This window comes from Astatotilapia calliptera, chromosome 10 (assembly GCF_964374335.1).
Source record: "Astatotilapia calliptera chromosome 10, fAstCal68.1, whole genome shotgun sequence".
NCBI classification, from domain to species: Eukaryota; Metazoa; Chordata; class Actinopteri; order Cichliformes; family Cichlidae; genus Astatotilapia; species Astatotilapia calliptera.
In genome coordinates, this window is record NC_137431.1 from 9,657,930 (window position 1) to 9,671,059 (window position 13,130).

The 13,130-nt window shown below is 38.0% G+C and overlaps 1 protein-coding gene across 2 annotated transcripts in view; it reads left to right on the plus strand.

Annotated features, from left to right (window-relative positions):
- LOC113030167 (seizure protein 6 homolog) overlaps nucleotides 1-13,130 on the plus strand; it is a 101,882-nt gene that overhangs the window by 39,577 nt on the left and 49,175 nt on the right. For both annotated transcript variants that reach the window (XM_026181339.2, XM_026181338.2), the window contains exons 2-3: nucleotides 10,875-11,633; nucleotides 12,043-12,164. In XM_026181339.2, the coding sequence (XP_026037124.1) occupies nucleotides 10,875-11,633; nucleotides 12,043-12,164 (881 nt within the window). The remainder of the gene's footprint in view (nucleotides 1-10,874; nucleotides 11,634-12,042; nucleotides 12,165-13,130) is intronic.

The window sequence follows — 13,130 nt, forward strand, 5'->3', positions numbered from 1 at the left end:
ACATTAGTTATTGCACAGTGAGACTCGGGGTACAGTCACCACTCCATCACAGGGCTAACAAATAGGGAACCACACACTCACGTTCACACCTATGGCCAATTTAGATTTAAAAATGAAACAATCTTTGGACTGTTAGAGCAAGCCGGAGAGATTTGGCGGTGCTAACCCATGCACTACAATGATTCAAACTGTGTGTGTGTGTATGTGTTTTTATTAATAAAAACCGGTAACAAAGTATATAAAAACAAATATTTCTTTTGCGTATTAAAATTCAGGTAATCCAAATATATTCACCTAGTAGTCACATCTAAGATCACCAACGAAATATAGCATTCAAGTCACCTAACAAGCTACTCACAGCAGCATGTGGAAATGAGCAGCACTAGCCTGAAGCAAGAGATCAGAGTACCAAGACCACAATTTGAGCTATAACACCAAATGGATTTTCAAAAACAAGCACCCACAAAGCACTTTCATTAATACCGTCCTGAAACATGATCTAGTACAATGTTTTTTAATCATTTGCCTTAACTACTTTTTCAGTTAAAGCAAACTACTTGTGCACTTATGTATCATAACATAAGCATTGTGACGAAGCTCAGTGTCAAAACAGTGTTGGGTGTGGGTTTAATATACATCTGTTTGAATGTGTTGAAAGTAAGTGTTGTTTCTGCACCTGTTTTTAAAGACATCTCTCGCAGTACTTGTCATGGGGGCAACATGGAAAATGGAGCTGTGGTAAACAAGTGGTAAACTTTGCAACATATAATATTATTTAATATTTCTTATTATTTTATAACTATTTTAACCCAAACCTTGATCTTTTTCTAAACTTGAAGTAGACTGATGCTCAATCCAAAGAAAACAGGAAGGGAACAGAAAGCAAATAAAAGTACTTTTTTTGACTAATGAGTTTCTTAATGTCTGTGAACAATAACTAATAAATACAATTTATAAAAGGTTAATAATAATAATCATTTCTTGAATATTTCACACAGTGCTTTTTCTGTGTTGGAAACAAGGTGAACTGTGTTGGAATTTAAGACGGGACTAAATGGAGCCTGTATCTCACTTTCTCTAAATACCAGGAAGCTTATTTAACTGGAAGCTGATTCTGCAGGAGGAGGTTTCTACAGAGTGTAACACTCGGGGAAAACATTTTTAGTTTTCAATGCATTCAAGCAAGTGCATTTAAAAAAATTGGGTACTTTTGAAGCAAGAAGTGCTGGATCTGTTCTACACAAAACAAAATATGTCAATATAGACTATTGTTAAAGGACTCTTCAAAAAAATAGAGGTTCATTTTGATGTTTGCTCTTCTTTTTCCCATAATTTCTGCAGCAATGAAAACACCTACTGTAAAAAGAAAGAACAATCTTTCAGTCTGAGCTTTGCCTACATGTAGAAAACACTAAAAATGATTCTTTGCCCTCGTAAACGTGCACCTTTTGTTCAAGAATAACCGTCATTTTGAGTAAAATGCAACTGAAATATTTAAGAGCACAGGTTTATTTATTGAAATAACTAATCATTAAGAAAAATGTGTTAGATATGAACTCTTATTATATATCATGTACTTAAGTAACGAAATTACATCTAATCAAATTACTTAAATGTTTCGTCACTCATCTAAGTGGCTTCTTTCATTTTGGTATAGCTCTTCTGCTTTAAAGTGTTTAGATAGTTAGTCTCTGCCTGGATCCTCTTAATAAATTTGTTTAGTTTTTTCATTATGCATTGAGCCAAATGCTGATCTGAGACCTGCATGTCCTCCAATTTGCCTGCGATATCCGCAGTTTCCAATTTTTTGAACTCAGTCTGGACCCTCGATCATTTTTCTTTCTGGACTCTGAGAGTGGTCAGCTCATGAGAAAGGATCTGCTTTTCAGCTAGATGCTTCCTTTTTACCTCCTCAAGTTCCTGGAGAAATTCCTCCACTGTGAAGGAGCAGGCTACCCTCTCCTCACTCATCTCATGATTTTTCAAGCCTTCTTGACTCTGCAGCTCATTTTTCAGGTCTTCAATTTCCAGGAGCATGACCTCTTGGCCACTCAGCTGAGATTAAAGCATTGTAATACAATTTCAGCTCCTGACTCTCAAGCTGAATGGCATCAGTCTGTTTGGAGAGGACACCGATTTCACCCTGATAAATATTACACAGGTCAGCGTGCACGTGCTTTCCTCTCAGTTTCCTCTCAGTCTTTTGTCTTTGTGGTTCCTAAGAATACTTGTTCTCTCTATATATGAGCTCTCACATATCTCACAACACAAACCAAAAAAAATAAATAAATAAGAAAGTGATTTTTTTCCTTCTCTTTTGCCTGGCTTCAATTTTCAGATGGTCTCTACTATCTGTTGAAGAAGAAGTTCTTGAGGCTAAAATGAATCTTGTTTTTGTGTCTGGTCTAATTCAGAGTTATAACATAAGCCTCCCCATGAAATAGAGAGTATTGACAGGTGTAATGGTCCACATTGGCACGTCGATCTATAACAAGTACACGGATGAGATTGAAAATTGCTGGGGTGGCTCTTTAGTAGTGTTTTCCTTGAGCTGATGGATTTCCTGTAGGTTTGGGAAATCATTTGAACGTGGGCAAAGGGTGTGACATCAATCAAGTAGCTTTTAAATTCAAAGTAATGTCTGCGCTGTCACCAGAAGAGCCACAGATGTACACCGCGCTCTCTCTCAGATAACTATATTTACAAGATAATGATGCTGCCTATTTATGCATTTCATCATGTGTTTGCGTCTTCATGCTGAATACCTGGATGCATTTGACAGACACGAGCAAATGAATTAAAAGGTTTTTTTTTTACTCAGTCTTCCAACTTTTCCCCCCCTTTTTTCCTTTACAACTGTTGTTAACACACGGTGGAGTAATTTTCTCACTGTACTGTAACTGGCTAAGGATTTTAAAGTTGTAGTTCTTGTTTCACCAACAGCTCTCTCCTTAATTGACTCCACCATGGAGTAAATGAGAAGAAAATGAAAAGATAAATTACACTAATGGAAGGAAATGAAGTGTGAAAATAGACATTCCTCCCAGTATTTTTCTAGGATGCAGAGCAATAGTAAATTGAAATGCAACAAGGCTTTGGCTTCTACATAAGACAGATTCTATCACGATTACGGAAGAAGATGTAATTTTAATGCCAGGCATTTGTAAAACAAGACACGTATTCATTTATTATTTGTTCTTGGGCCAAAGAAAAGCTGGAAAAAAAACTGTAAATAAAAAAATAGCAGATTTTGTTTTTCAAATAACATTCAGCTGGCAACAGTTTATTACCAATTAAAACACTTTTAAAGTTCCGATTTGGTTAAGAACGACCTGCTACCACCTGCAACTTAAATACTTTACAGTAGGTTTTAATGCAAATAGTGGTGACGTGTAACTCTGTTTTTGTTCTACTCCAGCTTAAAGGTCAGGCCTTACGAGCTTCATGGCACCATTAAGACACAGTTTGTTTAAAGGCTGTCTGAAGGACGATGTTCAATGAACCGGAACTCAGAGAGGCTAGAATAAATGAAAGGGAAAAGTTATGGTTCCGCTCAATGAAGTCAAAGGTCACATGAAGGATAAGAGCGTGTCTCATCTCCATATGCTGTTATCCCCATGACTCAAAAGCCAGACAGACAGTACAAGGAAAATGTGATGCTATGAAATAGGAATGTCACTTCTGTTTTTAGACATAATTACTGCCTGAGAAATAAATCGTGACTTTTTTCACCCCCCTTTTTTCTTGCCGGTTTTATCCAGTAATCAATTTAATTTTCCTCATTTCCTTCCTTCTACCTTTTGTTTGTTTATTTATTTCCCCTTCCGTGCACCTGTCACACCCACAAGGAAAATTAAAAGATCAATTCATTAAGTTGACTAATGGAATCATTTATCAGTTTCACCCCATTATTTCCTCTGGTCTCTCCTAGTCGTTTTATGCAAACAAGTGTAGAATCTGCACATACTCGGGGAAATGGAGTCAAAGTCAGCAACAGGAAATTTTTGCCTTAGCTTTACAATGAATTCATGAGTGCAAACCTCCACAGAGAATCCTAGAAGGAGTTACGTAGAGAGACCTGAAGCCCTTGTATCTGAGCCCAGCGGAAGTGGCTTATTGATTTGCTTGTCTAGTGGCTCTCTGTAATAATAAGGAAATAAAGCCCCTGGATATTACGAGATTGATGTCAATCAGAAGCCTGCCTCAAGTGTGGCTTGCCCCATCTTATTAGTGCTCTCTCCATGCACTGAGTGTTCACTGATGACTCCATTTGTATGCAACTGAAGAGATGAGGCTGTCTGTTGCCATCTTGAGGAGCATTCCCCAATGATTGCTCACTCTGTCATCTTAGTCAGTGTAGACTGCGAGATTGTCATGGATCCATGGACAAAGCATGATCGTGTGCCTCCCAATGTAAATGATGCACATAATCAGGATTGCTGGAAAATCTTTATTATAATTGGCCCTGCAGGCCATAGGATTGTAAATATATTCTTGGTTTTCTACATTCTAATGTTAGACTTCTCTAAGGATTTCACTAGATAAAAACCAAATCACAGCCTAGTTGAAATTTATAACATTTTGCACCATTTAACATTTGTTATGGTATCAGGGTTGTCTCGGTTTGTTAAGGTTATTTTATATCACTAAGTCTAATATTCCTGTTTCTCAGTTTTGACAGCAGAGCTGATACTTTTTGATGTAACGGGGCAAGAGAGCATAGCAGATTTCTTTAGGGGCAAATGAATATATTCCGCACTCTTTAAATGGTTTCCTTCCTCTCAGATAAGTGGTCTCATAAACGTGTACTGAATGTGCTCACAAAGGAAACATGTCACTAACTAAATTTCCCCCGGGACAATAAATGGTATTTTATTGTACTTGTTCTAATGCACTGAATAATATCACAGTAACGTCATTCTGTCACTGCAATTACCACCTTTAATTTATGAATTAGCTCTAATTAACCAGCTGCAGTGTAGTGTGATGTGATTCATTTATACACGTAACCTCTTTAGCGTGCAGCATGGTTGCTACTTTTAGCTGTTGCACGTCAATAAATGATGTTTACCTGGGGTGCAGAGAAGCAACAGCTTCCACGAATGATAACAGCTGCTATGGCTTTGTGATTTAAAACTAATCTTGTCACAAGTCTTGTGACTTGAAAGAACTTGCCTGTCACTGTTTGCAACAGTATGACACAAACCTACCAAAGCACATAAAGGTCACATTTTTTTTTAAAGTACACTGTGTACGGCAGTATATTAGAGTACATAGACACATGGTTAGACAATAATGTTTAACTGGTGGGCAGTGTTGGGAGATATTATAACTATATACTTCACAGTCATGTGAAATAGAAACTAAGTAAACCCTTAGTGGTTCCATAGGAATTAAGAGGGTAAGCAGCAGCCAGGTGCTGCTCATCAAATGCACTTGATGAACTGATCATCAAAAAGTTCGAGCGCCTCTATAACAGCAGATGTTTTGGCATTTTTATGTAGCATTAAGTCACAATAACATTCACTTCATGGTGCTTTATATTGCTTTATATTGTAAGGTAAAGAACCGACATTAATACAGAGAAAACTGTATCATATATATAATCAGAACACACATCGTGATCAAGCACTTGGTGACAGCGGGAAGAGTGAAGAAGAAAGATTCATGCATCACGGGAAGCCCTCAGCAGCCTAGACCTATTGTAGCATGACTAAGATGACGCAACAATAACCTGATGCTGCTCTAACTATAAGGCTTATCAAAAAGTAAAGTTTTAAACTGGGATGTACACTCCATCTCCCCAGCAGTAGAAATCCAAGCACATTACCAGGAGAAAGCCTCTTTTTTCTAAAAAGAACATGGCAACGCAGCTTAAGTTTACAATGTTGTATCAGGACAAACCACAAGACTTCTGGTACAATTTCTTTTGGGCAGACAAGACCAAATGCACAGCACCACATTTGATCATGATGATTGGAGACGATAATTTGGGCCTTTTTTGGAGCCTTGCAGTCACTGAATTGACCATGAACTTCTCTGTATACAAAAGTATTCTAGAGTTAAATGTGAAGCCATCTGTCCGACAGCTAAAGCTCGGTCAAAATTATGTCATGCAACAGGACACTGTTGAATGCCAGCAAATCTAAAGCAGATTGGCTGAGAATTAAGAGACATGATGCAATGGCCCAGTCAAACCTCAACCCATAACCCTTGAAATGTTGAGGTGGGACATTACGAGAGCTATGCATAAAAGAATTCCTGTAAACCTAAAGGAACTGAAGCAACGCTGCAGAATGGACCAAAATCCTTCTGCAATGATTTGAGAGACTGATAAAGGTCACATCACTTCCCGTTATTGCTTCTAGAAGTGGTTCAACCCATATGGAAAAGATATATATAAATCTTATAAAGTTTGTATCTGTCTTGTGTGAAACTTGTATGAAAAGCATACAAAAGTGAAAACAGATATAAGATCCCTTGAAAAATTATATAATGAAACTTGTATGTTTTGGATACTTCCTAAAAGAATATATGAAAGTAATGAGAAAGTGGCCACTTTAATGAGTAAATCATATAAGTTTTTACTATTTCTTTTCCATATGGGAAGCTACTAAATCACAAGGCATACTTAGTTTTTCCCAACTACATAGTCTTACTTTCTTTTTTTCACAACTTCAGCAACAAGGTGTGTCTGTATTATGAGGAATGCCGCCTGAGAAAAACGCCAGTTATTTTTCATAATGTAACATTACCATGAATAGCATCACAATTTAAACATTTGCATGACATTTTGAAAGCTTTGCTTCTGGTCTTGCTTTTTTTTTTTTTCTTGCATTATTTGAGAACGTGTATGAGAGAGGACTAAAATTACAGTTCAGGCTACTTAAGCAGAATATTATTTTCGTTTAGACTACTGTTGAAAAATTCCTGGCAAATGAACCCCACAAATGGTGAAGTAAAAACAAACAAACAAAAAACCCCAAAATGATGATGAGCCTGGCTATGCTCTCAACCTGACCACTTAGGACTTGAACAAGATGGTTCTTCCAAGAAAACCAGTGCTCATTAAAAGTGATGATCCTTGACATCACGACGGCTGAACCAGTTTGAAATAAAGGAATTTAAATTTAAAAAGGGAACTTCAAGCCAATTTTTTTGGCTTGAATTATAGCATTAGACAATTAATTATATGCAGTCAGTATTTTAGTGATGTACCTGGATGAAGCATAACTAATTTTAACATGTTTTTTTTTTCAGGTTGAAACTAATAAATAAATTACTTTCCTGATTAGATTTCTTCAAAATTATTTTATTGATTAACTGTCCAATTTGTTGAGATAATAAAAATACATGTTAAAATGCATAAATACTAATAGAAATGGTACTTAAAATTCAGTTTCTCCCTGTTGCTCCAAACCTCAGCTGTAAACAGCCAATTAAAGTTTGGAGATTAGAACAATATGGTAGCAGTGCCTCTCTGTAATCACCACAGTGAGGTCTTCAACCTGTACACATTGATCCTCTATTGATCTGTGTATGAGAAACTCTGGTTCAACCCAGCCTTCCATCCTCACTCTCCACATTCACTCAATATTCTGACTGGAGGGCAGAAAATAGATGGTCGAAATCTGTGCTACAAAGACAGAGACAGAGGGAGAGGAAGATAAGACAGTAGGAGGCAGGGCTTAACAGCCACAAGGAGCAATTACAGTAATTATGATAAAAATAAATAAATGAATAAATAAAAACTCTCAATTTATTATGCAATATGTGTGTATGTGTGTCTTTGAGATTGTTGAAGGCCAGTCTTATATACTTCAATCATTTATGAAGACCCCCCCTTTAGTCTCTTTATTCTCTCTGCTAGAATGACATGTCAAATATGCTTAGTTTGCCTTTATAGCACCATTCTTGCTCCCCTTGTTGTGACAGAATAAGGCTACAAGGAAATGTTTCTCCTCCATCTTAGAACATCAAAAGGTCTTTGAATTGCTTCTGTCACCACAAAAGATGAATGTGGTGTTGTCGTGTTTGTCAGTAAAATGTAAAACCATGTGTCAATTCTGTCCGCCTAGGAGAGGCTTTGTAATAAAGCTGTTTACTCTTCCTCTTGAATAGCCCAATCAAAGTTTTATCAATGTGCCCGGTGGTGGTAAAAAGTACTCTGCGTCAGCAAAATGTTACAGAACCTTACAACTTCTTTCCAAGTTTATGAGCAAAGCAGAGCGTCTCCTTCGGCACAGCAATTTTTCAGATTTATTCAGATACTATTTCTTTTTTAAAAACCCAAATGTATGTTTCCTGTTGTGGAATCCTTAGGAAATCAATAACTTCAAATTTGACTTTGCAGGGTGAATGTTTACCAACTGGCAGGCTGATTTGAGCCTGAAATATATGCTATATTTCATAGGCAAGAAAGTGACGGGTTCTTATAATCAACACATTGAAAAGTGTCGGTCGATTGAAGAATATGCAAGCTTTATAATTGAATCAGATGTGAGGAAAGAGGATGAAACAGAGTTCTGTAAGAGTTCACGCTGAGGATCATGGTATAAATTCATGTACGATTAAAGAAACAGGCTTATCTAGAATTTCAAGGCACAAACAGTGCGTGTGCTGTGTATCTATGTACTCAACATTTTTTGTGCAAATGACCTCTAAGGGAATCACAAAGGCCTAGAGACCAGTGGATGATCACCTAGCACCCTCTGGTCCCTATAGTTAAATATTCTCCCGACAATATAAAACACAGATGCAGCTTCCAGGTTGGAAAAATGAAGCCATCACAGAAGTAGCTTCAACATGCACTGTAACTGAAAGTGACCAGATGGCAAGAGCTGTGGTTGCACAAAGGCTCCCAATAGAAGAAGACTTGAGCTCTGTAAACACTTTCCTGCTAAGTTTATGGGCTCGGTCATTCACTTTTGGTCATATATTAAAAAAAAAATAAGTCCATTTTGTAAATCGTTGTTATACCATCTTCCAGAAACGAAGAATTATCTATATGACACCACATGCTCATGCTCAACCACAAGCTTGTTAATCACAAGTTGTTAGTCAATGAGCATGCGGTTTAATGCTGTAGCAGTGCACATAAACTGAAGTAAAGCTGGTAAACTTTTTTATGTTTGTGAAAAAGGCAGTGTCTTCCATGCATACCAATAGTGACTTTCAACCTGCTAGCAATCAAAGCAGTTTCAAGGTGCATCACTGTATAGTTCTTTATAACCAGTTTCACACTAATGATTGCCATCTATCAGCCTCTCACAGAATACATATTCTTCCTAGCGACTCATGACTACCTAGAGTCACTGACCAGTCTTTTGACCTGTGTGAAGGAGGCTTTAGCAATTGATTTCACAGCAAATATGAGCTACCTCCAGCAGCCACTCACAACTAGTTGGGGAATACACTTTTTTTTCTCAATTCCGGTGGTTGCCAGATGGTTGCTGACAAGCCTTTAGGCTTCTCTGACTGAAGCCCTAAATATATAACGGAGTCTTCCATTGGTTTTGATTTCAAACTTAGATTCTGTCATGCTCTTGGAGTGCTGTAATAGAAGCACTCACATAGGGATATCTCATTGATTTGCTGCCACGGTGTCAACAACATCCTTTCATCTTTAAGTGTGAAAAGTGTGCCGGCAGCTATTTTGCCTCATTAAGGCAAACTGTCACCCCAAATGCAAGCTAATTAAAGTGCCAAAGCTGACAGCATTGTTTCTTGTTGACATATGTGTATAAAAGAAGATAATATGAACTTGCAAACCTTAACAAACCCTACATATTATTGAAATAGTACCAGGCTGATGTGTCAAATACTGAAAGTTAGATATATTTTTTAAAATGTTAGAAGTGCCAGTATCAGAATGGCAAAATGACTGCTTAGTTTGGGATGATTTAGATCAGGGGTGTCAAACTCAAATACACAGTGGGCCAAAATTCGAAAACTGGAACAAAGTCGCGGGCTAACGCTAATATTTATTGAAAAAAAAAAATCTTCCTCTAGATATAAGAATGAATCTTTTCTTATGGACTCAAACAAGTTTTGCTGAAAAACTGAATATGGAACAAGCAAAGCTTAATACTAAACAATATATATATTAACTGTATAATACCAGTAGGCCAGCTCTAATAGTAATTTGGTATGGCTTCGCGGGCCAGAGTTTGACACCTATGATTTAGATGGTTAATGATAACTGATTTTACCCATGATTGACTAATAGAGAGCTTGTTTTCATTTGGTGGTGTTTTTACTTTTTTTTCTTGTTAAAAGCTAGACTACATCCTCTCAGTCTCACGCCAAGCTTTCATTGAATGCAGAGTGTAATTATGGAATCTGTTTTTGATACTACCTTATTAATTGTGTTCATGGTCTTAAAAATACCCCAATATGTTAAGTACTAAAAGTTTTTTACATTAACATAGAAGATGGATACACTCCATGTGTTTAAATACTCCCTCTGTACAGTAATATTCATACTATATATTATATTTATGTTAACCTATTAGACTGACTTGCTAGTGAATAAATTTATAAAGGACTTTATTATGGTCATAGTTTCTCCAGCCTCACTGCATGCAGACGCACGCACACACACATATACACACACATGCATAATGAACTGATTAAAAATAGCAAAACTCAAAAAAGAAAGTGTGGAAGAATTATACAAGAGGAGAGCCTCTCACCTCATTAGGCATAATTTTGCAAGATTATAGGCTGGCAGAGTTGATGATTCTATAATGAAACTGTCAAAAAGACATACTACTCTCGTATACTGCATGTTGCTTCTATAGATCACTGGACTGTAATATTTTGCTTAATATAACTATATTACTTTTTTTCTCCTTTTTTCTTTTAATTTTCAGTTGCAAAAGATAGTAACAGCATCAGTAAGAGGACACTGGACCTAGACAGGGACCTCTTCACACACTCATCAACGCAGGACACAGAAAGTGAAGTCCATTCCATCACTACCGTCTCACCAATGAACATCCCCAACCACCAGCCAGTCTTCAAGGGCCTGCTGCTTCATGAGCATTTACTTACAAGGGACTTCCGGGGGGACCAGCATTTTTTTCGGAAGGATGGCTATGTGGCTGCATATCCCACCATGCCAGGCTCTGTGTCTGCTCCAAATGCAGCAGACCTTGTCACTCAACTTGTGCCCCATGAGGATGCTCCAGCTTTTTCAGATGTTGCCTCTACTGCTACTGTGGCTGCCACATCACCGCTGACTACATTTTCCCCCACAACACCAGCACTGCCCATGTCTATGCCTCAAAAGAAATCAAAGGAGAGGACCAGGGGGACAGACAAGGTCGATCCAACAACACACTCACTTACCACCCAGGTGACACCAAATAACAGAGGTTCAGGTGGTGAAAACAGCGGAGTACCTCCCTCATCTTCACTAGGAAGTCAGCCTCAGAGTTTGGGTGCTTCTCCGGAAGAGGCCACCTCGGGGAAGATGGAAAAGGGGGAAGCTAGTGAAATGGCACTAAAAAACAAAACCAGCCCTGGTCATCAGCTCCACAAGCTCACTCCGGCTTCTTCAGAGAAAGACACCACAACAATGTCCACGACTGTTACCACAACTACCACCATCACCACCATGCAAACATCAGGTAGGCAGAGTAATATTCTTTTTCTTTTTCTCTGACTTTCAAGGATGTACTGTACTGAGCTGGACATTTACCCTTAAATATAACACATGTATCCCAGAGGAAAAGAAAATTAAGCATCAAATCCTCAGCATTACTCCTGTTCATTTTGCATTCTGCACACAGCTATTCATCTTTCCGTCAGGGATAACGGAGTTGCTCATATGTCAAAAACAATCTGATTTTTCCTGATGTGTCCTGCCCGCCCTTCCCACTGGCCACAGAGGGCTGAAGGCCCAGATGAGTAGTGTCAGAGAGGATCTCTGCAGAGATAGTTAGAGGGTTACAGGGCCAGGGAGACACAGGTGGGCTGTCAGAAAGATCAGTGATCCGGGAAAAAGGGAATCACTTGTCATTTTACTTTCTTCCACAGAGCCGTGTAGTCTGAATTTCACTGACCCTGAGGGTAACATTGAAATCCTGCAGCAACTTGACTCGGGAGTGGAGTGTAACTACTTGATTACTGTCTACCTGGGATATGGCATCGAAGTTCAGGTCAGTGCTAAAAGCTCACAATAATTATAATGTTAGTAATTTGATGAACGTTTGATGAAGTGGCTGTTTGGTAAGTTTCAAAACTCCATTAAGTAGCCACCTGAGAACAGGCTAAAACCAGCTCTAGCCAAAGCACTGCAAGAACTTTGGGATAAAATTTGAGGTCTGAAAAGGTGGAATCTAATGATATTGTCAGGTTGTGTGGAGCGTAAAGGTTAGGGCCCAACTGCAGGAAGCTGAAGGTTGAAAAACCACAAAAAGTGATGGAAAAAAGACAAGACAAGACAAGACAGTGCGTGAGGAATAGACAAGGGAAAAATAACAAGTGCTATGACAAATGCTAACTCTGCAGTCTGCTAAAGGGAAGACAGGACTATTTATAACAGAGGGCTGATTGGGGAATGACAGATAGGAGAGTGGTGAAGGCAATCAGGACAATCAGGTAGAGACAGATAGGAAGTAAAACTAAGAAAATAAACTTTCAAAGTAAAGCAGGAAATAGCCAAAGGAGACTAATATAATGAATGCTAACACTTAACAAGATGCCAACCTAAGAGAAAGATACTGAATGTGGACATAAGGAGACTCACACTACACATGAAGAAAGAGACAAAGGAAATAAACTACAATGAAGAATAATTCAATTTCATTTCAATTCTATTTGTACGCCAAATCACAACAACAGTCGCCTCAAAATGCTTTATATTGTAAGGTAGACCCTACAATGATGCATGCAAAGAAAAAACCAACAATCATATGACCCCCTATCAGCAAGTACTTTGGCGACAGTGAGAAGGAAAAACTCCCTTTCAACAGGAAGAAACCTCTGGCAGAATAAGGCTTAGGGAGGGATAAGAGAAGGAAGACAAAAAATGTAATAATAATTAAGATGTGAACCAAAACACTAGATTACCAAAGCTGAACTTCATTACAAGGTCAAAAATAAAGTAATATCAGAAACTGTAG